General features: G+C 36.6%; 1 protein-coding gene, 3 long non-coding RNA genes and 1 pseudogene across 4 annotated transcripts; 1 reads left to right on the top strand and 4 right to left on the bottom strand.

Moving 5' to 3' along the window:
• The first annotated feature begins 1216 nt into the window (after positions 1 to 1216).
• LOC110925705 (probable mitochondrial saccharopine dehydrogenase-like oxidoreductase At5g39410) lies at positions 1217 to 7525 on the top strand. Its single transcript, XM_022169576.2, has 3 exons — positions 1217 to 1705; positions 3054 to 3295; positions 6569 to 7525. The coding sequence occupies exons 1-3, from the start codon at positions 1279 to 1281 to the stop codon at positions 7250 to 7252; spliced, it is 1353 nt and encodes a 450-aa protein (XP_022025268.2). The 5' UTR covers positions 1217 to 1278; the 3' UTR covers positions 7253 to 7525.
• A 1323-nt stretch (positions 7526 to 8848) lies between these two features.
• On the bottom strand, positions 8849 to 10213 carry LOC110921908. The gene is made up of 2 exons (XR_002582717.2): positions 9396 to 10213; positions 8849 to 9250 (listed from the first exon to the last, which is right to left on the bottom strand). It is a non-coding gene; the product is annotated as an uncharacterized LOC110921908 (long non-coding RNA).
• A 471-nt stretch (positions 10214 to 10684) lies between these two features.
• LOC110921713 lies at positions 10685 to 11246 on the bottom strand (annotated as a pseudogene).
• Positions 11247 to 12096: 850 nt separating this feature from the next.
• Positions 12097 to 12443, bottom strand: LOC110921714. The gene is made up of 3 exons (XR_002582558.2): positions 12337 to 12443; positions 12158 to 12219; positions 12097 to 12112 (listed from the first exon to the last, which is right to left on the bottom strand). It is a non-coding gene; the product is annotated as an uncharacterized LOC110921714 (long non-coding RNA).
• Positions 12444 to 13437: 994 nt separating this feature from the next.
• LOC110922144 lies at positions 13438 to 15489 on the bottom strand. The gene is made up of 4 exons (XR_002582921.2): positions 15457 to 15489; positions 14711 to 15384; positions 14422 to 14515; positions 13438 to 13793 (listed from the first exon to the last, which is right to left on the bottom strand). It is a non-coding gene; the product is annotated as an uncharacterized LOC110922144 (long non-coding RNA).
• Positions 15490 to 27129: the final 11640 nt, after the last annotated feature.

The following is a 27129-nucleotide window of genomic DNA, read 5'->3' as shown; positions in this document are numbered from 1 at the left end:
ATATTACAATAGCTGATCTTTAAAGAAACCCAAGGTATTTATTACGTTAAAGGTAACTAAACCCAATATATAAATAAAAGGAAAAATTATCAAAATGTCACTCTCATGCGTCCTTGTACGTACTCCTACAATATGGGATGCGTCCGTTTGTACACGTGAAGAGTCCATGATTGAGGAGCTTACACGTGTCCAACAAAGCTGAAGCGTCAACGGCCGACTCCTCCCATATACTTGGCAGACTCCTCCCATTGGCTCGGCAGACTCCTCCCATATACTTGGCAGACTCCTCCCATTGGCTCGGCTGACTCTTCCCAACGGCTTGGAGGACTCCTCATATTTTGGCTGACTCCTCACATTTTTTTTAATTCTATCAAATATTTATATCTATTTAATATAACACTATAACATAAAACATTACAATATAACTTAAAAATTAGAAATATAATATAAAACATTACAACATAACTTAAATATTACAACCTAAAAACGTGACATAGCATGTTATAAAAAAGGAAGACACTTAAATATAAATTAATCAAAATTTCAAACACCGAAAGGTGTTCAAAGTCCTCCCCATAAAGCATAGCGTAGTCGAGCAGGGCCTCTTGAACACCTTTCGGTGTTTGAAATTTTGAAAAATTATATTTAAGTGTCTTTTTTTAATAACATGCTATGTCACATTTTTAGGTTGTAATTTTCTAAGTTATGTTGTAATGTTTTATGTTAGATTTTGAATTTTTAAGTTATGTTGTAATGTTTTATGTTATAATGTTGTATTAAATAGATATAAATATTTGATAGAATTAAAAAGAAATGTGAGGAGTCAGTTGAGCAATGGAGGAGTCAGCCAAAATATGAGGAGTCCGCCAAGCCGTTTGGAAGAGTCAGCCGAACCAATGGGAGGAGTTTGCCAAGTATATGGGAGGAGTCGGCCGTCGACGCATCAGCTTTGTCGGACACGTGTAAGCTCCTCAATCATGGACTCTTCAAGTGTACAAACAAACGCATCCCATGTTCCAGGAGTACGTCCAAGGGCGCATGAAGATAACATTTTGATAATATTGGTTGATCAAGTGACATTTTGGTAATTTTCCCTAAATTAAATTAAATAAAATACAGAACATGAAACCCTATATATAAATTAGAACATACATGCATGGTTAGCTAGACAAACAGTCAGTCAAAATGCAAAAACCGTTGCATCTTCTAAATCGTTCTTTTCTAATAAAAAACTCTTCCATTTTCAAGCGAACCAACCACAATGTTCCATCAAGTAACATGAAACATGATCTAACTAAACCTACATACGACGTCGTAATCTTTGGAGCATCAGGTTTCACCGGCAAATATGTAGTGAAAGAAGCTCTTAAATTCCTCAACTCCTCCCCAAACTCACCTCTCAAAACCCTAGCCCTAGCCGGTCGGAATCACTCTAAGCTTTCCGAAGCCCTAGCATGGGCCACTCCGTCGCAGCATACTACTACCATCCCTTTCCTCTTGGCCGATACAAATGATCCACCGTCCCTTCGCCGCATGGTTTCTCAAGCCAAGCTCATCTTGAACTGTGCGGGTCCTTTTCGCCATCACGGTGGTCCGGTGGTGGATGCTTGTGTTGAGGCTGGCTGTGATTACTTGGATATTTGTGGTGAGTCGGAGTTTATGGAGAGAATGGAGGCGCTTTACCACCAACGGGCAGTGGAGAATGGTAGTAATTATCCATGCAGGGTTGTTAACAATAAGTTCGAATTAATTTTACAACTTATTTCATTAATATTCTTTTGGGTCATGCGTTATGGCAATATAGGGACTTGATAACGCCCCTCATACTGTTCTTTTGGGCGTTACTTGAAGGTTATAATCCTAAAAGTAAAGAAAAATGGATGGTTAAAGTGACAAGTAGGATTAAAGTTTAATTTTGAATGTTTATCCGTAGGTTTAATTTAGGTTTTTATTTGTTTTGATAATTATTATAAGTGTCATGCAACTAAATTAATTCTAGTATGAGTAGCATAGGATGCTTTTGTTTATTCATAGGGTTGTAAACGAACCGAACGTTAAGCGAACAGTTCGTGAACCGTTTGGCGGGAAGTTCGTTTATGTTCGTTCGATTAGCTTAACGAACGAACACGAAAAAAAATTTCGTTCGGTTAGCTTAGCGAACGAACACGAACATAGGTCTCGTTCGTTCGACTGCGTTCGTGAACGTTCGGTAATATGTTCGGTTACGTTCGTTCATGTTCGTTTGAATATATTAAAAAATAAAAAAATAATAAACCTTTTATCTAAACATATTGAAAACTTGAAACCCTATTTTTTTCTAAGTTAGCTAAAATTTGGACATGCTAAGACATTTTTTGGATATTTAACTACTTATATCTAATGTTTAAGGCTAACAATATATTTTTTTTTATTTTCAAGTTAAATGTTCGTTTGCGTTCTTTTTTATTCGCTTGCGTTCGTTTGTGTTCGAGACCAGTGTTCACGAACTGTTCGTGAACAACTGAATTTCCTTAACGAACGAACATGAACATAAACTTATGTTCGGTATGCGTTCGTGAACAGTCGCGAACATGTTAATTTCCTTAACGAACGAACACGAACATGGCCTTGTTTGTGTTCGTTCGGTTCGTTTACAGCCCTATTTATTCATATAAAGAATCATCAGGTAGTAGGTTGTAGGTATGCAAGTTAAGGTTTAATAAATTTAATTTGTTTGGGTCCATTCTATTTGTTCCAGATTACAACATTGGTTCACTTCATCTTTATTTTTGTGCTAGAATGACATTTCTAGTATAATGCCAAACGAAGAGAAAAAATGTTGGAAAATAATGATTGAAAAAGCATTGAAGGGCGTTAATCATTACACATCTTTTAAAGGGTGTTATAATTTTAATGTAACGGAAAATACCCCTTAGGAGGCATTAATCATTACTAAGGTCTTATTAGTTGTAAATGTTTTAGTAGTTGATTGTTAATTATTAACATTGTTTATCAATTTTCATAAGCTTTTTATTAATCTTTTAGTAACCTGGCCATTTGGTTAATTTGCATAGGTAGTTTGGTAATATCGGCATGTGGAATTGATTCAATTCCCGCGGAGTTAGGGTTTTTATTTAATTCGAAGCAATGGGTTTCGCCCGCTGTGGTGAGTCAGGTTGAAGCGTATATGAGTCTTGAATCGGATGTGAGGGTTGTGGCGAATTCTGCAACGTATGAGTCGGCCGTGTTGGGGGTTGCTGAGGCAGACAAGTTAAGGGAGTTACGACGGTCTAGAGGAAAAACGATTCGACCTCTTGTAAGTAGAGAATCCATGCATAACATCATAACTGGTTAGCATTAGTTAATTATATAATATTATTTTTGATAGACAATCATCTATACTATATTATAATGAATGAAGGAATAGTAAATTAGTCTTTCAAACACTAGTTACACTTTAATTCTCTCATCGTAATTACATTTTAGTTCTCTCATCCTTAATCAATTTATAGATTATTAATTAATAGGTTACAATTTATCCCAGTTATAAAAACTAACCACCCTCACGTTTTTTAAACGACCAAAACTTTTCTCTTTAATTTGAGTATAATATTGCTATAAATGCTTTAATTAAAAAATGATAATATATTACATAGTCAACAGTGTCTAGAGGTGAGCAATAACTAGATCGTTAACCAAAACCGACTCGAAAACAGAGGAAACCGAACCAAATCGACCAAAAACTGAATTAACTGAAAACCGTCTAACCGAAAACCAAATTAACCAAAAAACAGTTGTCGGTTTTCTTTTTGTAACCTCGTTTAACCAAAGTTAATTGAACTGAACCGAACAATTCATATATTTATATATTTCTAGCTTTTATACCTCCGGTTTATATATTTCATATTTTATACCACTATTTCATATATACTTCCATTTCATTTATTTATACATCTATTTCATGTATTTATACCTCAATTTCATGTATTTATATCTCAATTTCATTTATTTCTAAATAAAAGTTTTAGGTCAAGTTTGGTTTTAACTATTAACCGAAATTAAACCAACCGAATAAAAATCGTCAATCTAACAAAATAATTGGTTAACAAAAGATTATCTAATTACTTCAGTTGAGGAACCGAAACCATGCACGTCATTGCAGTGTCTGCGTTTTCTGCCGCATCACGCGGGCGCCATCCTAGTTTAATTAATACATAAATATGGAGAAGGTGGTATGCCACAAAATACCTTCGATCTAAGGCCGTTCATAAAGCACGTGACTCGAGGCTCGATCGAAGTTTGCTCGAAAAAAGTTCGAAGTAAGCTCGATTCGAACTCAGCTCGGTTTTAAACGAGTTGGCTTGGTTGGGTTTGTAAATGAGCCGAGACCAAGCCAAGATAGGTTTGATTTGTGGCTCGCTCATTAGTTGGCTCATTGGCTCGCTCGTTTGGCTCGTTTAAATTAAACCCCAAATTATATATGTGTGTGTGCGTGTATATTCTAATATATTTAAGAAATGTTGTTTAACTAGTAACATGGTTACTTTTTTTATCGAAAGAAATAGATTGTTAAGCAATAGTCTTAATTAGTAGTTTTGATTTTAAAAAAAATATATATTAAGGCAACATAGAATGTTTTCTTATTCGTTTTATTTATAATTTGCTCAAAATTACTATTCTATTAGCTTAAATATTGTTTTATTTATATTTTGGTTTTATGTAATACAAAAATATAATCTTTTTTAAACAAACGAGCCGGATCGATGAGCTGGCTCGAGCTTTTGATGAGCCGAGCCCGAGCCTAATTTTCCAGTTCGTTAAGAAAAATGAGCCCGCTCGGCTCGATTCGATTGCTCGGCTAGATTCGATTTTTAAACGAGCCAAGCCCGAGCCCACCTTGGTTCGGTTCGGTTTGGCTTGGCTCGTTTATAGCCCTACTTCGAGATCTGTGTATATAATTAATCTGGATTCGAATCTACTCTAATTAGTTTGGTTTGGTTTGCATATTGTTTTTTCATGTAAAATTTATGTAGCAATTGAAACTTGAAGAAATTTAATTTGGAATTTAAACACGCTTTTAGGGGTGTTTGGGATTGCTTATTTAACTCAAAAATGATTTTTTTGGAAAATGCTTTTTTTTGCAAAACGACTTATTGACTTATTACTTATCCAAAATGAGTTTTTAACAAAGTGTTTGTATGAGCTTAATTTCAGAAAAGTCAATAAGTCAATAAGTTGTTTAAAAAAGGTGTTTAGATGAGCTTATGAGGTAGCACAATGTAATATTTTAAGAAAAGTTAAAAGGAGTTTCAAAAAACCAAGGTTTCTAGCTTTTCAAAATGATTTTTTCACCTTATACAAAAGGTTGTTTCAAAAAGTCCTTTTCACTCATTCAAACATTATTTTGACTTATTGGTTTTTTCAAAAAAGCCAATAAGTCAATAAGTTGTTTCAAAAAGCTAAGCCAAACACCCCCTCGGTTGGAATGGAATCGGAATTTGATAGAATTTGAATCTCAATTCCATTCTTAATGTGTATGATTAGAAAATGAATTGGATTATATCATTGTAGGCTCTCTCCCTACCGTCGATCTCGTTGTGCACCACTACCCCCACCTCAGACTGGACCACACGCCATCGCCTTGACCCAACCGCTCGCCTTGATCACGACCTGACCTGATCCGATCTGGACTGCCGGCCCTACAAACCGACCTAGGCCTGTAGATCACCTGATTCGGACCCGACCCACACCGCTGACCTAACCCGAACCGACGAGGACCTTCGACTGCGACCAGACTTACTGACCCGTCCCGGCGTGAAACGGCATCGACCTGTATTGCCGACCCAACCCGAACCAACCTCGGGTCAATGAACCAACATGACCCGCACCGCTGTCCCCAACCCAAACCAATCTCGACCCACCAAACCGCCCGGAACCCGCATCACTGACCCAACCCGACCCGCACCCTTGGCTCGAACCAACCTCTCTCGTTGAAGCACGAGACCCTTTTTACCACCACGACCCGAATTAACCTTGACCCGCTGAACGACCTGACCCACATTGTTGGCATTAACCGACCCTTGCATGCTAACTGGGCCCAGACTGCCAAACCCAACCACTCTCGAACCCTATATGACCCGCACCGTTGAACTAACCCGGCCTGCGGGGTGGGCGGGGGCAGATTAGTGGATGGCATGATGCGGGCGGCCGGGTTGGGCGTGGTGGTGGTGTATGCTAGGGTTGGCGAGGTGGGGGATACCAGGGCACTCACGGTTGACACGTTGGTGACCATTCGAAGATTCTAATGACTTTACTTGAATTTATTCACATTTTGGATTGATTTTGAATTCCTTTAGTTTTAGTTAAAAGAATTTGAAGTAATTTAGTTCCTTTTCACGTGCCAAACTTTTAGTTCTTATATTTTCTTAAAAAAAAAAAACATTTAAATCACATAATTTTCATTTATACTTGTCAAGTTACATCAAAACAAAGGTAGACATTCAACACTCCTTTCTGAATTGCAAACTCTAATCTAATCTAAGTATATTTTAGATTATGAATGATGATCATATCATGAACTGTATTTCAGATTGTGGGTCCTGCTCCGACCAAAGCACCGATAATAGAACACCAAAAGAAGATCGGAGTTTGGGCAGTCAAACTCCCATCAGTTGACACTTCCGTAGTTAGAAGAACACTTGCAACGCTAGCTCACAACCCTACTGGTCTTCAAGGGATCAACGAGACACCACAACAACTACAAAACAGGCTTGACTTCTGGTCAACCATCAAACCTGCTCATTTTGGGATGAAAATAGCATCAAAACACCTCTCCGACATCTTTGGATTCATAACAGTCGGCTTCTTCATTGGGACTTTGAGTAAATTTTCACTAGGAAGGTGGCTTTTATTGAAATTTCCCGAGGTTTTTAGTCTCGGCTGGTTTAGGAAAGGCGGTCCAACTGAGGAGGAAATCGCGGCTTCTTCCTTTAAAATGTGGTTTGTCGGGCGTGGTTTTAGTCGTCGTATCGATCGTGAAGATGTGAAACCTGATGTGGAAATAATAACTAGGTTGAAAGGACCCGAATTCGGCTATGTGTCCACTTCAATAATACTGATTCAGTGCGCTCTTATCGTTTTAAAACAGCGCAAGGATCTTCCGAAAGGAGGTATCTATACTCCCGGGATCGTTTTTGGCCCGACCGATCTTCAAGAGCGATTACAAGAGAACGGGATTTCTTTTGAAACTGTTTCGAAAAATGTTGTAAAATGAAATGGGAGGGAGGATCCTCTACTCTTACATAATAAGGGGAGGAGGGGCGGTTCACTAGTGATAGATTCTATCACTCCCATTGTCCAATAAAATCATGCCATGTCATCAACCAAATTTCTATCACTAGTGATAGAAATGTAGGAGGGGTGGTCACCATGGTAATTTTATCAAATACATATTCAAGTGAATGTACACGTGTTATCCAAATACATGATCCAAATACATGCAAGCCTTATCCAAATACATGCAGATCAGAGCCTTATCCAATCAACTCTCAGCATTCAAAATTTTCTAACGCGTGATGAAAATAACGCGTTCAAAAAATAACGCGTTGATTTGGTGCCGGCGGCGGTGTTCTGTTCGTTTTTAACGCGTGATCGGGGTGGTATAACGGACCACCCCGTGTGGCCTAATAATTAGTTTTTACCCATTGCCGCGCGTTGCGGCGGCAACGTCATGTCTGTAACTTCGTTACACGCGTTACGATAATAAAATTAGCGTGTGATGCTAACCTGTGACACGACTTGTTTTTTTTACTTTGTTACACGCATTACGTTCATGACATTAACGTGGTTAGACATAGATAAAGAAGGGTATAATGTCCCGCATGTCGCGGTGTAAAGTCATAAAAGTAATTTAAACAAAAAAATTAAAATGTTGGAGGAGGGTAATATTTACATATATTAAAAATGGGTTCAAAGTGAACGGATTGAACCGTCCAACCATTTCTAAGTCCATCCCAATACGGTATAAAAACCGAATTTTAAAACATTAGGTAATATTGGTGAACTGACTTTGAAATATATATAAAAAAAGTCCTTTTAGTTTGCTTCTACAGTTAGTTATATGATTTAGTTTGACTTTTCAAAAAAAAATGGCTTGGGATTTTTACATATTTCCCCCTCCTAAGCTCCCTTATTACATATTTCCCCAAACCAAAAAATCAATTACATATTTCCCCTCCCTAACTCATATATATTACATATTTCCCCTTTTCATTAAAATGACTCTTATTTATGACTATTTTACCCTTAATGAACTATTAAATGAATATTTACATAATTCCCCATTCTAATTCTAATATGTAAAATCAATTACATATCTACCCAACATAAATTCCGTTATAATAAATACGATACCAAAAGTTCGATACCAAGTTGGAAATCAAGTAGCATTAACTAACCGAAAGTAACCTCCATATTTTCATTTTATCTTGTATCACAATTCATTAGTACAAGCATTATCAAGGATCGTTAATACTGTCCATAACTTGATATCACAATTCATTAGTACAAGCATTATCAAGGATCGTTAATCATATTAGCTAGACGTGGCAGTCTTGGCTTGTTTACTTATGAAGGGATTATATTTAATTCATATAAACTAGTTTTTAGTAATAGATTTGGATTTGGATTATATTTATAACTTTATTTGTTTATGCCCATAAGTCATAGTTAACTGTAAAAGACGTCAAAATGTGGACAAAACAAATGTGTTTGCTTACATGTTCCCAACTTGCCCCAAACTGCCATTGACATCTCTGATTGCTTCTTTGGCCACATGGCCTGCCAAATTAGCAACAAATGGCATCTTAGCTACTCTGAATTCATGTTCAGTTTTGCATATCATCTATAAATTATTATGAACATGGTTGATTTGTTTTGTACAGTACACACCAAAAAAATTAATATTAGTCTTCTTTTTGGATAAGTTCAAAATTGGTGACATAAGGCTGTTGCATAACTGCGGCCACAGTGCCACTTGATGCCTCTTTTTCCTCTCATCTCTACTAGAATAAACACTTGTCACATAAGAAGCATGTATTTGTTCCTATCCCATTTTTAATTTCCCGTTTACACAGCAACAACAACCCCGTCTGCTCTAATCAGGGAAGAAGATTAGAAATTTGACTGTTGTAAAAACAACAAGATCTACACTTTCTTTAATTTCCTCCCTTCATTTCAACTGCCTTACTACCCATTCTGTATGACTGAACTACTGGTGCGATGCGATTTTTTTGAAGAAGATGAACAGATGTGAGTACATAAATAGATACGATTAAATAAACAACCAAGAATATATCTAGTGATTATACGAATGGCAGATGTGATTATGTAAACAAGCAAGATTCGATTGAACATACCTGATGTGCGTCAGTTTTTGTGGGAAGAAGAAGAGACGTCAATGAAGAAGAAGAAACATGATGCTGTTGTGTAGGGTTTTGGCAGATGTTATTACGCAGTTGGGTTATGACGAGGGTAATGGGGTAATTTGTCAAAAAAAGGGGAAATATGTAATTGATTTTATGGTTTGGGGAAATATGTAATAAGGGAGCTTAAGAGGGGGAAATATGTAAAAATCCTTTTTATCAAATACCATGATCCTCTCTTCTCTTTATTCTACATCACCACTGTTCCCCACCACCACTGCTAATACTGTCAGTGCGATCGCGCCACCGCAACCATAGCACCATCTTTAGTCTCTTCTACGGCTAAGGTTTGCTCCGCCAACCATCACCGCAACCGCTACACCACCACAATCTCGTCTTCCGACCGGATCTAGCGCAGAAGAAAGATGAGAAGCATAAAAACATGTTTGCCGTTAGATCTAGCGTTTGATGATGGCAGTTAATTGCGACAGCTTTCCTGTCTTCTCCGCCACCCACGCCACCGTCGCCATTATCGGCACACTACACCGAAGCCACACATGTCTTCCCAAAACATTGGCAGCGTTGGTGAGATAGACGCGGCAACCGACGAAAGATGGATCTCCTCTACAAAGCCGAACCACGACAACCCCGTTCTTGATTCAGCGATGGATGTGGCTTTTGTGTGTTCTTCATTAGATCTGACATGAGTGAAGATTATGACTTTGGCACCAACTTAAATATTTCAATTTTCCTTTAGGAGGCACAAAGAAAAAAAACTGAGAATAATATAAAAAGAAAGAGAGAATAGAAGAAGGGCTTTATTGTAATTTGCATGACATGGTTGGTGCACTATCACCGAACTTTGTCTTTAATATATATAATACTAGGTTATATACCCGTGAACTTCACGGGTTATGCATTGTGTTAAAAAAAATTATATTTACAAAATAATTTTTTTGTATGATTTCTTAGAATAACATGCAACCTCCCCTACAAAGCATAATATAAACATGTAAGAGAAAAACAAAAATATAAAACCTTTTTTCTAAATTGTTAAACGGGTCAACCCAAACCCGGACCTATTTTCAATACAGGTCAACCCGAACCCAACACGTTTTTTTTTTAAAACGGGTTGTGTTAATTAACCCAAACCTGTTTCGTTCGTGTCGGGTTTGTGGCTCGTGTCAAGAATTGCCGCCCCTAAAACACCTATATGTGATACATAAGACATTTTATTCGACCAGCACTATAGCACTATGCACAGGTGCTTAGTTCTTGAACAATCACAACCAAAAAACTAAAAGCATTTAAATGGGTAAGAAGCAAATGCAAATGTCAGTGTATTCCCAAATCTATATAGGCTACAAGTCAACCTAAAATCAATGCAACCAACCAAACACAATTACAAAAAAGACGAACATTTTAACACAATCATACCCTCAGAATCTGCAGCTTCGACGCAAAAGCAATGGCAACCAAATCCGGTTGCGAAGACGACCACTGCAACTGTTCAATCTCAGCACCCGCAATACACGCCAAAATCGGATCCAACCCCCCTTCAACCGGCTGCCCCATAGAACTCAAATCCCAAATAAGCGCTTGTGAATCATCACCCGCAGTACAAATATGACACGAACTATGCAGCGCCCACGCAATCGCATTCACACTCGCCTGATGCGTGATGCCTCTGCAGCTCCACAACCGGCAACGTCGGAAACCGAATATCCAACATAACCACCTTCGCGCTATCCATTATAATCGTCGCCATATACCTCAGATCCTGCTTATTCCACCCAAGCCGAACCAACGGCGTATCCGGCTCAGAACCCTGGTAAATAATTGTCGAAGGCTCCTAATGCCGTAAATCGAACACACTCAATTTGACTGGTCCATGCACCTATTGTTTCCAAGTTAATGGTGACTGCAAGAAACATCCACAAGCCTATTAAACAAAGGTTAATATTACATTAATTACAATAGGGTTCAAAGAAAGAAACCTCATCTTCTTTTATAAAAAAGTAGTTACATATGAAAATATTAATAAAGAGAAAGAAAAAGGATCGAACCTCCATCACAAGCTAAGGGTCAACTGTGATGCCCTTTAGGGCATACGGTGTGGAGCGGCAAAGGGAAGTGGCAAACCACTTTGCCACTCGGTAACACCACCACCAACATATAGTTTGCCGAAATGGTTGGGTAAATCGGTGATGGAACACCGATTCGGCAAGAGGGAGAAGGAGAGAGAGGGAGGGTATTGTGGGTGGGGTCCATTCCTATCTCAACCAATCACACCTTTTTCCTTTTTTTTTTAAAAAAAAATAGTTTACCACTTCACCAAGTGTTTAAACCATTGCCAACATTTTTCACCAAAGTTTAAACACTTTTGCCTAATTGACATGGCGCGCTCCCATTGGTCGGTTTTTTGGTTTGCCACTTTAAAGTGTTTAACCACTCCTTATACCCTTATGCAGGAACAATTTTAAAGTTAAGTTAGTAAATATAACTACATTGTAAAATTAAATTTATGTTAAGTTAGTAAATATAATTATATTGTAAAATTAAATTTATTAGAGTGATTTCTAAGTGGTACCAGCAATCAACAAAAAATCACATGTGACATTAAACAACATAAAAGCCACCACTAATCCCTGGAGCAGGTCGCTCCAACAAATAATAGAACTTCAACAGTTTTGAACATTAAGGTTGTGGTTCTGCAGAATAAGAAAAAGAAAAAAAAGGTACATTTTAATGTAAACCTTTCGTTGCATGAAAGTACTCCAACTGGTTCAATTTCAACTGACCCTTGTATATAATAGTTCTGCAACCAAAGCCAAATCAATTAGATTCATTTACCCATATAAATTTTAAGAAAAATGTTCAAAAACGAATTCAAATTTAGAAAACAATAATTGTAGCAATTATAGAGGTGACTAACATATGGTTTGTTGACTCCACATGAATCCATCGGGCACCTCCCTATCCCAATCGAAATGCTCCTCCTAGCTAAGGCTTCCGCCATAGAAATCTTGCTGCTTACCTAAACATCAAGATCCAAACAAAAAATCGTTAAATGATGGAATAGATTTAGGTATGGTTGTGGGAGAACTGCGTAGTAGGATTATGGCTTCGTGAAAAAAGAAGATGAATTGTTTATATGGTTCCGTATTAACTTTTTGGAGTAGGTTATGAAACGGGGCTTTGGAGCGGGAATTCAAATTTGAATCCAATATCTGGCCGCCCAAACACTACGTGATATGGAGATTAGACTTTAGGATTTATAAAAATAAAACAAAATTCTCACAAAATGACGCATCAGATGAAAGGAAAGGGGGGCTTGTGGAGGTGACACGTGGCATAGATAAGTTTTGCTTTATTATAGTAGAGATGTACATCATGAAGATTGATATGGTCTAATTTATACATTATACTAGGTTAGAGCCCCTTGTATTACACAGGGTTAAGTCAATAAAATATAAAATTATTAAATAAGCAACAAAAATATACAGAAAAAATGGAAAAAAAAACTAAATAAATGAAATATTCATAAAGTGAATATTTATAAAGAAAAATAATAAATAATTAAGAGACAATAAGCGGAAATAATTTCATTTAATTACTATCAACATTTCTTATTTTAAAATATTTACCTTAATATCCGACCTTTAAATATATATATATGTTAAAGTAATCAATTTTTTTTGTTAAATTAACCTTCCTGCAATATCAACCCTTACCTCAAACATATTATGACTTATAATAATATTTTTTTTTTATTTAAACCTTGCCAAAATATAGATTTTATGAAAGTGTTTTTATATTAGATTTATAATGATTATATCTTTGAATTACTTTACCTTAAAATGGCCACTATTTCAAATATAATCTAATTTTAAGCTTTTAATCATGAAAATATATTTAAATTCAAACCATGACTATTTACAAATATTTAAATTCAAACCACAACTATTTAAACATGATTATCAATTGATATCGAAAAAGGGTAAATACAAAGTTTTCATTATTGAATCGTATGATACACAAGACTATAACCTGGTATTTAACAAAATGACAAAAAAAAGAGAACCAAACTGTATATACAATTTCTTAAAATAAGCTAACAAACAATAAGTAAAAAACCTAAAATTAATTATGCCCTCAGATCATAGTGTCTTGTGCAATCCTTTAATATTAAATTTAATATTTTATATACAGATGGGTAGTTATATGGTGTATTTGCTTTTAGTTAAATGAAAGACCATAAGAGGTTAAGACCCAAAAACTAATTATTTAAATATTTTGAAGGCGTCATCTTCCTCGTTCAATCTCATAACCAGAAGCGAAATAGAGTCGCCGCTTACCGGAAAATTCTCGTATTGGTTCTTCACTTGTAATCTAAAGATAAAAAAAAAGATGAATCATAAAAGTGATGAATTAGATTATAGAAATGACAACAAACCCTGACAATATCTCGATGACAACAATCTATAAAAAAAACTCTTAACTTTATGAAGATCGCCAATAGAATATGATAATGCATGTCGAGATATTCGAAAAAAAATCATTAAATTGTTTACTCTAAAAAAGGAACCAATAAGCATGGTCGGCTCAAACATTTTGATGACCAAGCTAACTCTAAAAGTGTGGCCCTCAAAGCTTACTTTTACACCTTTCAAATGACCCAATTCATAAAATTTAATTAAAAATGACATGATTTAACTGTGTATATATAGAATATCGAAGCATCAATAATCAATATAAATAACTAAATAAAGAAGCCTCAATGTTAACAACTAAAATTATAAGACACAACACATTGAAGAGTGACTGTTTTAGAGTTGACAAATTTGTGATACCACACTGCTCACTATTATTATAATACATAACTACAAATTCATCAACCTACAAATGGAATATACCGGAAATCCACAACAAACAATTGAAATTACCAAAACAAAATCTACAAAACAAAAAAAAAATGAGGATTAAGTCCATCTAAAAGAATATCTCAAAATTTAATTACCTGTGAAGAACAACAAAACCCTTATTACTCGCAAAAATCCACGCATCCAATTGCATCACAAAGCTGCTTCAGAAATTTTACCCATCAGCCGGCCCTGCGAATAAGAAGTGATTATAACAAAATCAAGACAATCAAAGAAAAAAAAACTATTATCTTGAAGATCTACACCAGAATGTCATGTCAATGCATAGATGTTTGGAAAAAAGACATAAGATTAAGTTTAACAAAGGAAACAATAATAAGCGATCATTTTGGGTACTATAAAATAACCAAATCATAGAAATATTACCGTGATTAAGTTTCACTACCACAAATCTTGCCTTCTGAAAATATGAAATCGGAAGATATGGAGTAGATCTAGAGGTTTGGTAAAGAAAAGGGTTAAAGGTGAAGGGTAGGGTTTATGAAACAGGGGTGAACAATGAGAGATTTTTGGCAGATTTTGAGGAAAAGAAGGTAATTATGATTTAAGCGGGAAACAGAATTAGAGAGTAGCTGAGAAGCTGCCATGTGTCCTCAATGGAGTTTCTTTTATTATATGTATAGATTACTATGATTGATGAACTCTATCAAAACTCGTATATTTATGTCAAAGACATGAACCTTCAATGGGTTAGAGATCATCTGGTATAACTAAATGGGTTAAACAGGTCAACCCGACATGACTACCAAAATACCAATACCTGATTTTCACCATCTCAAAATGAACACATTACACAAAAGCAACTATATTTTGTTTTCATTCAAGTCTAATCACACTTTGAATCAAATGTCAAGAAATTTTCCAGTTTTAAATTCACAGAATTTAACAAAATATTCAAAACAACAACCACAAAAACAAACTGTATACATAGAAATATCTCACCAAGTTTGCTTATTTCTTTTTCTATTTTCTTTGTAAACTCCAATCCAAACCAATCATTAGATGCAGCCACATGTTATGTAAACTCCAGCATCCTTTATCTGCCACATAATCATTAAATCGCTACTTTGTTAACGATTCAATAAAATAATTCAAATGAACAAGTAACCAACCTGCAATTGAAGATGCAATGTTTGTACTTGGAGTTAGGGCTGTTCATTTTTATCCAAAACCCGAAACTGGACCCGAATTGAAAGCCACCCGAACCCGAATTAGCGAATACCCGAAAAACCCGAACCCGAGAAACCCGAACCCGAACTTTAAATGGTTCGGTTATCGGGTTAACTTTTTCCAGGCCAAAAACCCGAACAACCCGATCCGAAAAACCCGAAACACGAAACCCGAAAAAAAAAACCGAACATTTATTGTTTTTTTTCTTATAAAAATGTTTAGATTTGGAGTTTTTAATAGACGGAACACTAAGTTTTGGGACTTTTAAATATTATAATAGCATATTGTCAACTAATCTTTAAACTTTAATGATATTTTTAAAGTAACAATATGAATTTTGATGATATTTTGTAAAAAAAAAACATTTATTTTCATTTTACATCTAAATCCGAAAACCGAATAACCCGACCTGAACTAACCCGAACCCGAATAACACAAACCCGACTAACTCGAACTTTAAAATGGGTTGGTTATCGGGTCAATTTTTCCAGAGAAAAACCCGACCCGAAAAACCCGAAACCCGAAGAAAAAACCCGATGAACACCCCTACTTGGAGTTGCTTCTCATAATATCACACATCCACACTTGTTTACTCCTGGATCGTCCGCCACTTTCTTTTCTGTCAAGTTACCGAAACAAGTTTAAGGTTTTGGTCTCGTGAGGATAATCGAGATTACTTTGACTTCTAAGAGTCAAACCATTTCCAAGAAATTATAAATTAATTGTTTACGCGATTTTGCAACCGCTATCCTGATCATGGGTCCCATCTCAATTTTATGATGTCAAGCAAATAGGACCCACAAGTTACATTTTCCTTTCTTCTAAAGACACATAAGGTAAACTTATGGCCTAAGCAATAGGCTTTTATTCAGAATCTAAGTGCTGAAACTGGTGTTCTCTCTTGTTTGTACCTCGTGCGAGGTGAGTCTTTGTTCAAGCAACTCGTACGAGTCTAAGATTGATCAGCTTGCTGAATAAGGAGTATGATTCAGTGCGCGACCTGAAAAAGGTTTGCGCGGTTTTTTGGGACCATACTCCTTCAAATCCATTCCCTAATATGAATGTGATGATGATCAATTCAAAGGTTACGATCATATACATAACTAAGAAAATTGTAATGATGCCACCATTAATGTTGTATGGGAGTATAGCAAATATGGCCAGAAGACTATATTAGAAGTTACTAGAAATGATACTAATTTTTCACAATATTCCATTAAATCAAATATGGTGAGTAACCAGAAGTTACTAGAATATTTATACGTTCACCACATGGCATGACCAAATAGGTCATCAAGATAGCATCATGATATGCTAAACAATCAAACATGCTAACTGGCACCTTAGCACCTCTAAGTAATCTAAAAACATTGCTCCTAAAAATGCCTTATCATATGTCTAGTTAGGTTTTTTTTTTTTTTTTTTTTTTTTTGTGGCAAATAAATTTTTATGCCCTTCCAAACAATAAACTCCTACAAACAATCCCTCTTATATGGGACCATTGAAGTGTACAGTTGTGTGGATTGTGGCATTCATACATGGTTACATGGACCATTGTTGGGCACAATGTGAAATATAGTGAGAGGCATACGTAGTCGAGACGGAATTCGTCGATTGATTATGTCAATTCAAAACCAACTGCTTATCACAAATACTCCTCATTTCAACTGGTCTCCTGAAGAGAACCAAGTTTCCATTTTTTATATATTTTGTTGTGTAGCCTATGTACCAATAGCACCCCCATAACATATAAAATGGGATATGTACATCGTATTCCCAGTCTTAGGGGAGACAAGAAAATGAAAGACTGGTAACATAAAAAAATGCATCATATTATATATCGACCCCTGAAGTGGTCAATGCAAATCTGAAGTCCAAAAGAAAGAGTGTGTATTTACAAATAATAACAAATGAAATATAAGATACATTCACTAAAACAAATAAGGTGACAAAGTCACATATACCAGCTTAAACTTATCCGCTCGAATGGAAATACTCACAAAATGATTATCATATTAATAAATTGTGAGAGATAAATCGGTTCCAAAAAGATAAAACCCACAAACACAAAAAGAGCAGAGTAACGCAGTTGGTGTAACCCCAAAAGAGGTGGCACATAAAATACCATAAGTGGTTGCATACAAAACCCCAGAATTGGTTGCATATTAAACCTTAAAGAAGGTGTCACACCCCAGTCGATGGCGGAAACATCGGGGCGCGACACTGAGCGAAATAGATTGTCCAGAAGTTTCCATAACAACTATATTTACTAAATATTTAAAGCAACACGTCCCATACCATGTCATAAATGATAATACAATTATTACAGAAAAGATCTAGTCAAATTGTTCTGTTCTGACAACTCAGATTCTTATTACAGACAATTGTTTATTGTTGACCTAGGTCTTTCCTAGCCTCGATTTCACAGTAAAGAAAACAAATAAGCATCCTAAGCACCTGTCACATACGTTAAAGGAAAAGTCAATACATGTAAGGACCTAGGCTTTACGCGGGCCGTGTCAACTAGGGAATTATCAGATAAGTGTCTAAGGTTTCAGACGGGCCGCGTAAAAGACAAGCTATGTCTTACGCGGGCTGCGTCAACTTACGGTTGACCGGATAAGGATGCCGGGGCCACGTGTTGACCAGCTGGGGACCTGCTTGTGACCAATCAAGCCTACGCCTAGACTAGGCGGCCAGGCGGGCCGCGTAAAAGTAAGCCGAAGGCTTACGCGGGCCGCGTGAAGTCCTAATTTCAGCTATAAATAGCCTGTTGCATGCACAGTCCACTGGTGTCGAAACCTTTTCGTAAAAACGAATTCTCACTACTGTAAACTCGAAAATTCAATTAGTATAGCGAGGCGCTGCTGCAATACCGGGTATTAATTCGATCGCTATTACGATTCAACGTCCGATCGATTGAAACTATCCAATGGATGTTTAACTGCTGCCCGCATTAGGGTTATACTTTGTTATTCGTCGTGATTCTGACAGGATATTTGGGTATTGCCCAAATCTGGGCTATGCTCTGTTATTCGTTGCGAATCCGCTGGATATTTAAGTATCGCACTTTGTCATTCGTTGTGAGGGTTGAATCTCGTGAATTGTCGTAACTGCTGTATTAGTTACTAACCCAGTTTGTGTGCATTGTTATTTAAATTAGGTTAAACAAGGCTAATCAGTAGGCTTATACACTGCTCGTTAAATCTGCAATGTGTGTCATTCTCTTTTTATCAATTGTTTTACAATACCTCAAATTATTTTTCCAAAGTTATAATTATAGGGATTAAGTTTTTGTTGTCTTCAATACAGCCGGTATGTGGGGTATTGTGCACATTACTGCTGTTTTATCACTTTAGGTGGGCGAGCCTAAAATTAGTGATATTCGTCACTATTGGTTAACAGGACCCAATAGTGGTATGACCACAGTCACAGAAACGAGTCGAGTGACAAATACTGTGGATAGTTGGTTGACATATAAACATTGTAATCTCCCTTAATACTGTAAATTATAACAACGTGTCATTTTATTTAAAATGAATGATTCACTCAGTATTTCCCTGCTGACAAAATATTTTTACAACATGTTTCAGGTGACCTACTGTGAATCAAGTACAAGTGCTACGGAGCACTCCCAAGCTTGAAGTAGTGGCTCAAATTAAATAAAGAAATAAATATGTTTTGTAAAATAAAAAGGGAATTCCTATGAGATTCCTCTACTGTAAATTACGGGGTTTATCCCACATTATTAAATAAATAATACTCAGGCATTTTCAAGTTTAAAACGATCCTGTTAAAGACTTCCGCTGTAAATATAAATACCACGGGTTTTCTGTCCCGCGGCTCCTGGACCGAGTCAAACCAGGCACGGGGGCCGTGACAGAAAAAGGTGGTATCAGAGCCACTGATTTAAGCCAATTAAGTATTTAAAAATACTTAATTTATTTGATTGCCATTCTGTGATTTCATGAAACTTTAGTTTACAAAATTTTAACTTAGAATTGTGTGCGTCTTCGTGTGTGCTAACAGCATGAATGAATTATCCGAAGCCCTACAGAATATTTCAATCCATAGTACAGATATGGATATCACCAGTGTCACTACTGGGTACCAGGAAGATGTAGAGGAGCCTATGGTATTTAAAGCCCAACCCCAGGAAAAACCTAAAGTAATGAAAAAGAGACATAGGTGGGCAGGTTGGAGGTGTGTACGTAGGAAGAAGCCCGCAACACAGAAAACCATGAAAAGGGAAGACCCAAAAGACAAAGGGAAAGGCATAGAAATTGGGGAGAGTTCCAGGCAAAACCAGGAACCACTGTCTTGGGAAGAAGAGTTGGACCATAAATTAACTTTAGGTGACATTTTCGGACCTGCTGATGAAACTCTTTTTAACTACCCAGCAGAAGCCCTACTACCTGTTATCCTAGAACCTGCCATTCCAGACCCTATAGTTCACCCTAGACCTTTACCAGGAACACTAGAAGAGTGGTGGACTGCCGACTGGCAATTTCAGAACATTATGAATAGCCCTAATACTTTTCTCCCTCAATTCGACCCGGAACCTGCACCGAACCCACCAATGAGTAAAGAAAACTTAGCTGAACTCCGCCGTTATGGCGAGGAGTTGGTGGATGCCGAAAATAGGATTTGGGAGGTAGGAGAGCAGATCTCCTGGAAATACGACGAGAGGGAACGTCGTTTCTGAAAAAGCCAGTTAACAGGGATTGCAGGAGGTGGTGTGGTTGTAATGTATAATACTAATAAATAGTAAAATATAAATCTTGTAAAATAGTCTAAAAATAAAACGTCGTAAGATAACCAGTGTGTACGGACGCATACTATTGAAACTATATAAAATCGAATGGTCGCAAAGTCAACAGTTTTGGCTGTACATGTTTTTGTGATTATTTGTTTCTTAATTTGTCTTTTCGTGTTAATTGACTACTTGTTAATGTACAGAATGGGTAAGCAAAAGCTTTCGGATATTTACCATCAACTAGATAGTACCCAAAAGACTAAGAGAACCTCGTCCCAACCAAATTCCTCAAGATATTCAGTGAATACCAATGAAGGAATATTTATTCGTAAAGCATCCTATGAAAGCCCACTTACTCCCGAGAAAAGAGATTGGATTATTAGAAAAAGCCAAGAGAAAGTAGGAACGTCCAAATAAAAAGAAGTGGTAATTAATAAGGAAATAAGTAAAAACCCGCCGTGGGAAGACGAATTAGATGAAAAATGGTCAGACCTTTATATGTTAGCTACTACTGCAGTGAATCTCAATCCTTAATTAAGATAAGTGGACAAACCAAAATCAACCATGACAAATAAATAAGTACAAGGGAATAAAATAAATGCAGGGTATAATTATCATAGTATGTTTTTGGAATTTCAGTTGTAATAGATCTATAAGGTTGTTGTGTTTATTATTTTAAATAAAGTTTGGTTGTAAAATATATCAAAGTATTTATATTAAATAATAGTTCGTAATTGATATACATCCAGATGGAAAACGCCGTAAATGAACCAGTTAACAAAGCTAACCAGTCGGAACACAATAACGAGGATCTCTTACTAAATCGGCAAGACATAGAAAATATCGTTGCTCAGGAAATAGTTAATGCTATCCCAGCTATCGTCGCTGCAGTAAAAAGTCCTGTTGAGCCTTCGCAAGCTCACCCTAGTAAACGTACGCACGACGATACTGCCAGTAATAGTATCAATGGAGGCGGTAATAATAATGACAGAATTCAAACCCCAATACATAAAAGGATGAAAGCTGCAACACCTGGTTGCACTTACAAAGAATTCCTCGCCTGTAAACCTGTGGAATTTGCAGGTAACGAAGGGGCGACTGCGGCACTGCGTTGGTTAGAGAAAACCGAGGCAGTAATCAAAATAAGTAAATGTGCTGAGGAAGATAAGGTCATGTACGCTTCGCACCTTTTCAAGGAAGAAGCGTTCGAATGGTGGAACACGGTATTACAAGCTAAGGGAAGTGACATGGTTTATGCCATGAGTTGGGAAGGATTCAAGCAACTGATAGAAAGAAAATTCTGTCCCGAATATGAAAAAGAGCAAATGGCAAACAAATTCTTAAGCCATCGAATGGTGGATGTGGACTGTCGAGGGTATACTTCAAAATTCCTTGAGTATGCCAGGATGGTACCTACTCTGGCTTCGCCGGAATCGGTACTTATTTCTCGCTATATTTGGGGTTTGATTAGCGAGATCCGTGACATTGTCAAAGCCGCAAGACCTCACACGATTGACGAAGCAATAGAGTTAGCCAACACCTTAACTGACAGACTGGTACGCACTCGAGAAGAAAATAGAAAGAAGGATTTGGCCCAGAAAATTACCCAAGGATTTCGTGTGGGTAATAGTAGTAATTTCAAGAGAAGGGGAACAGGGCAATTTTCTGTTCTGCCATTTTGCAAAAACTGTAAGAAGAAGCATTTGGAAGGTGTAAGGAAACCTGCAACTTTTGCAAAGCTGTAGGACATCGTGAAGAGAATTGCAGAAAGAAAACCACAGTCTGCTACAACTGCGGAGAAACTGGGCATTTCAAGCCAGATTGCCCTAAATTAGTCAAACCAGCAAACAACAAGGCTAAACCGGCTGAAGGAACTACCAAGAAGAACGCTAGAGCCTTCCAATTGACTACTTAGAAAGTCGAACTAATTCCTGACGTCATAGCTGGTACGTTTTTAGTTCACAACGTTTATGCAAAAGTATTATTTGACTCTGGTGCAAACCAAAGTTTTATAAATACTTCATTCTGCCAAGCCCTTAATTTACCTTTAACCAACCTTAGGCAGATTTTTACAGTCGAAACGGCAGATGGGAATTCTGTTAAAATAAATAAGGTGTTGCAAGAAGCGAAGATAGAACTTTTAGGCCATAAATTTTCTACAAACCTGCTACCCATGAATTTAGCCGGATTCGATGTCGTGTTAGGAATGGATTGGTTAATACCCAACCATGCTCGAATTCTCTGTGATAAAAAATCCATAGAAATCCATACACCCACAGGAGAATTAGTAATAATTATCGGAGATAAACCAAAAAAGCCACTGAAATTTATTTCAGTAATGAAGTTGGCCAGTTATTCAAAAAAACAAGGAATAGTATATATGGTTTCGGTAGTTATTAATAACAAAAGTAAGAAACTGGAGGATATTCCGATAGTATCCGAATACCCAGATGTTTTTCCAGAAGACCTACCAGGATTACCACCAGATAGGGAGGTAGAATTTAGAATTCATCTAATTCCAGGAACTGTACCGGTAGCCAAGGCACCCTATCGGTTAGCACCTACTGAAATGTTAGAATTAAAGAAACAGTTAGATGAATTACTAAGTAAAGGATTTATACGACCAAGTTCCTCTCCATGGGGAGCCCCGGTGTTGTTTGTAAAGAAGAAAGACGGATCGATGAGAATGTGTATCGACTATAGGGAATTAAACAAAGTTACAATTAAGAATCGATACCCATTACCTAGGATTGATGATCTTTTTTGTCACACCCAACCAATGGCGGAAACATCGGGATGAGACGGAGTGTGAAGATTGCTAGAGACATCATAACGCTATTTGTGACAATATTTAATAAGCCGATTTCATTCCATAATTCATTTGTCAACATTAAAAGGAAATCAAATAACATCAAATTCAAGGAAAATACTATACAACATAATCAAAATTTATACAACGATTAAACCTAAACGTCTATATGTGTATCTAGGCATCAACGCTACTTCATTTCATAGCTTCATCATCCTCAACCTGTAACATGTTTAAAATAAAGTTCAATGCAAAAGCAAAGGCGAGTATACAAGTTTAAGCATAGGTACAAGTATAAGTATAAAAGTTTAAAACGAATCCACATGGCAACTTAGTCTATACAAGATCAACCTAGCGTGGCATGCAATATTTCTAGCCAACCTCTGTTTACGCAAGAAAGTTTAATTAATTCAACATGACCCAAGTTTAAGGGGGGCGGTGCGTTACTCCTATAGCGCTATACATGTCAAATGGAGGCTCGTGAAAGCTAATGACTAAAACATATCACATAAGTATGGTCTACGTAAGCATCAAGTATCATAACATAGTATTCATGTATAAGGATTGTTTTGTGCATCGCATAAAAAATAAGTTTAAGTGTGTTAAATAAGGTAACATGTTACACCCCAAAAAGTGGTAAACATAAAAAGGGGGTTGCGAGTATACTCACGGTTTTGCAACTCTTCCGATTATCCAGTGCTGACGAGCGTAAGAGATTAGGAGGATGGAACACCGAGGTCACCCTATATGGGCAGACGATAGTGCATGAGTAAACGGAATTCCAAAAGAACGAACGAGGGTGTTTATCCTAGATATTTAAAATAACACATTATGATCTCGTTAAAAGTTGTAGATTAAATTTTAATTCTAACATTTAAAGTTTACAATTTGTTTAATTAGATATTTTATTTATATAATTATTTCCTTTTATCACATTATAACATAAATGAAAAAAAAAAGGGTTAACATAAGTTAAAGGGTTTTAGATAAGTTGGTTAGTTATTATTTAACAAGTTTAAGTTGTAATCGTAAAATAAAGAGAAGAAAAATATAACTGAAGTGATTTTTTTTATGGTTATAACAAAAGGAAAAGTTTGATTTAAAAAAATATAAGAACAAGGTTTCAGTTCACCTTCTTCATTATATAAAAAAGTCCAACCTAACTGTTTGTACAAACTCAGGTTCCATTATTTGGAATGATGGAAATGTTACAATAGATTACACAAATAACAATTGTCACATTCCTTTGCTACATAATTCAATTCGTGAGCCTCCTGTTAGTATAATTTCCTTTTTGTTTAAGTTTGAATTTTGAATGTTATAAAGGTTCAACAAATAACAATTGAAGGAATGAAAATATGAAGAACAGAAAAAAAATCAAAAGGTTATAGAAGTATACTGAACGAGACTAAATCGGTTGACCCGAGACCGAAACAAATCAACATATCCCGAACATAAACTGAACCAGTTTGACCAGTGCGAACTGAACCGAAATAACCCGAGCCGTGAACCATCACTCCTGCCACCGTCGTCCACCGCCGCAGACGGCGGCGATGCAGCCGCCGTCGTCACCACCATTTTCATCTTTTATCATTATCCGCATCAAAATCATCATCCTTATCAGATTTTTAAAACAAACAAAACAAAAACCAAAATGAAAGAAAGATGTGAGGGTTTTACCGTGGAGTTGTCGGAAAACAAAGCACCACCTATTCAGCCGCCCGGACTCCGCCGTGACCTCCACCGCCGTCGGTTTGCTGTCGTCGAGCCACCACCGCAGTACCGCCGCCACCAAGAGGGGGTCGGCCCGTTTAATCAGAGAGAGATGGCAAGAGGACAATACGTTGTGGTGTTGTTGCCGTTATTGTTTATTGGGAAGGGGGAACAGGGAGTGTGTGTGTGAGGGTGTTCGCCGGAAAACGACAGAGGCGCGGCTCCGGTCACCGGAGCTCGCGATGAAGAGGGAGAGGCAGGGGAACTATGGTGTCGACTGGTGTGAGAGGTGAGAGAGGTGGCTGCACTTTTGTGTAGAATTAGGGTTTAAAGTTCTCTTATAAAGGTAGGTTTAGTTAGTGGGTTGGGTTACAGGTTTGATTTAACGAGAGTATAAAATATTTATGAGTCGGGTTATGTTCGATGGCAAGACTGCAGAGCAGTTGTTAGTGTGCGTGCTTGTGGGGATGGTGACCCGGGTTCGAGTCCCGCGGTCATCATTTTTGTGATGTTATTTTCCTTTTTGTTGTTTTAAAAGAAGCTTATACTTTCAATGTTTTACATAATCGCTCCTGAACTTTAACTAATCAAGTTATGTTGTTTTAACGAAGAAAACTAACTTTACAAATTAAATTAACTAGGTTAGTTTATATTACTAACTTTAAAATTTAACGAGACTAACTAGATTATTATGAAAATAAACTTTTTAAATTGTAAACTTAATTAATTTAATTAATCAATCAATGAAAAATTAACTTTATTTATAACAAATTAAAATAAAGACAAAATATTTCCGACGATATAACGGATTATAATTTTTGAAAGAGGCAAACTTCTAAAAATAGATTTTTAAGTCTTGATTTCTAAATTAGGAAAGTCATGGAAACGCGGAGCGTTACAGTCTCCCCTCCTTTAGAAAATTTCGTCCCGAAATTTATTTAACAGAAAGACTCGAAAGTGTTTTTGGCAAACCGACGAGGATTGTTTAAAATTGAGGCTTTGGAGTCTGAGACAACGGAGAATAATCGAGGTATAATGGTGAACGATTGATCTAATAAACGATTATGAGTATAAGAATAGCATAAGTATCGGATAGACGAAAACGATGTGTTAAGAATGAGGTCTCGTCGTGGATAATCTGATATCGCGCGTCTAGCAATGCGTTTGTGTGACGTTAAAGTTTGCATATTAGGTCTAAACATGGTCTGCAAAACACCGAATTTCTCATGACACGTCTCACGAAAGTTTGGTAACATGGTGAAAACACTTATATATAAGAAGTACCAGCGGCGTATCCACCATGTTTAGACCATGTGACGTCCGTTTCGTTATTCGTGTCATGTTACGACCCGTGTCTTACCATACACAGTAGTACACTCTATGATTCTCATCCGCCTATCACTATAATCCCGTGTGCACCCGCGATTATTTTGATCGTCGCATGATCCACATAGCTTGTACTAGTTATGTATGAATCAGGGTATACATAAATTTAAAAATAAGAATGTGTACGTATAAGAATGTAGTATGTAAGAAATTACATGCTTAAGTATGTATGGGACCCACGTAAGCGAATCACTCGGATTACGCTCGTGTACGGGTTCAAATGTATGAATCATGAGTATGAATGAAAGTATAAGAATGAGTATAATTACAAGTTTAGGTATGAATATGCATGTAAGTATAAGTATAAACATAAAACGTATGAGTATGAATATGAATATGAGTATAAGTATAGGCATAAAACGTATTGTTATGAATATGAGTATGAGTGTAAGTACGAATAATATTGATTGCGTCTATAGTATATGTTGAAACGTAACGAATTTAAGCGTATGAAAACGTTTGAGAAATTTGAGTATGTAAAACGAATGATATAAACGAAGTCGTCGTGAGATTTGACTAAAAACATGTACGAAGGTATGCATGCATGGTTGTTTGAGCATAACGTTGAGTTTATCGAATAAAATAGATTGAGTTTGACTTGTAACGTAGAATCTAGTTAGTGAATGTCAAAAGTATGTAAGGCATCCATTGATTATGTGAGGTGTACTTTGTAAAAGAACGGAATGCTACTCTTGTTTTAAAAGGAATTTACGTAGGTTGAAAATTGTCGGTTCCAATGAAGTTTCCTTGGCCACGAGTTTTGAATTTAAATGATATATTGAGTGGTGTATGAAAAGGCTCTTGAAAATAGTGTGCTTATAGCATTTTAAAGGATCTTGCATTAAAATAAGAAATTTGAAATTTGAAAGTTCCCGTGAAAATGTTGATTTTTAAAAGAAATTTAGCGTAATGAACTTAGCGATCGTTGAAGAGTGTTTTTTTTTTGTAAAT

Source organism: Helianthus annuus, chromosome 17 (assembly GCF_002127325.2).
Source record: "Helianthus annuus cultivar XRQ/B chromosome 17, HanXRQr2.0-SUNRISE, whole genome shotgun sequence".
In the NCBI taxonomy this organism is placed as follows: domain Eukaryota; kingdom Viridiplantae; phylum Streptophyta; class Magnoliopsida; order Asterales; family Asteraceae; genus Helianthus; species Helianthus annuus.
This window is presented reverse-complemented; position numbering and strand designations above follow the sequence as displayed.

Coding starts and splice junctions, on each gene's coding strand:
- LOC110925705 (XM_022169576.2), top strand. CDS start 1,279: ATGAAACATGATCTAACTAAACCTACATACGACGTCGTAATCTTTGGA. Junction 1,706..3,053: donor CCAACGGGCAGTGGAGAATG/GTAGTAATTATC, acceptor TAATTTGCATAG/GTAGTTTGGTAATATCGGCA. Junction 3,296..6,568: donor GAAAAACGATTCGACCTCTT/GTAAGTAGAGAA, acceptor ACTGTATTTCAG/ATTGTGGGTCCTGCTCCGAC.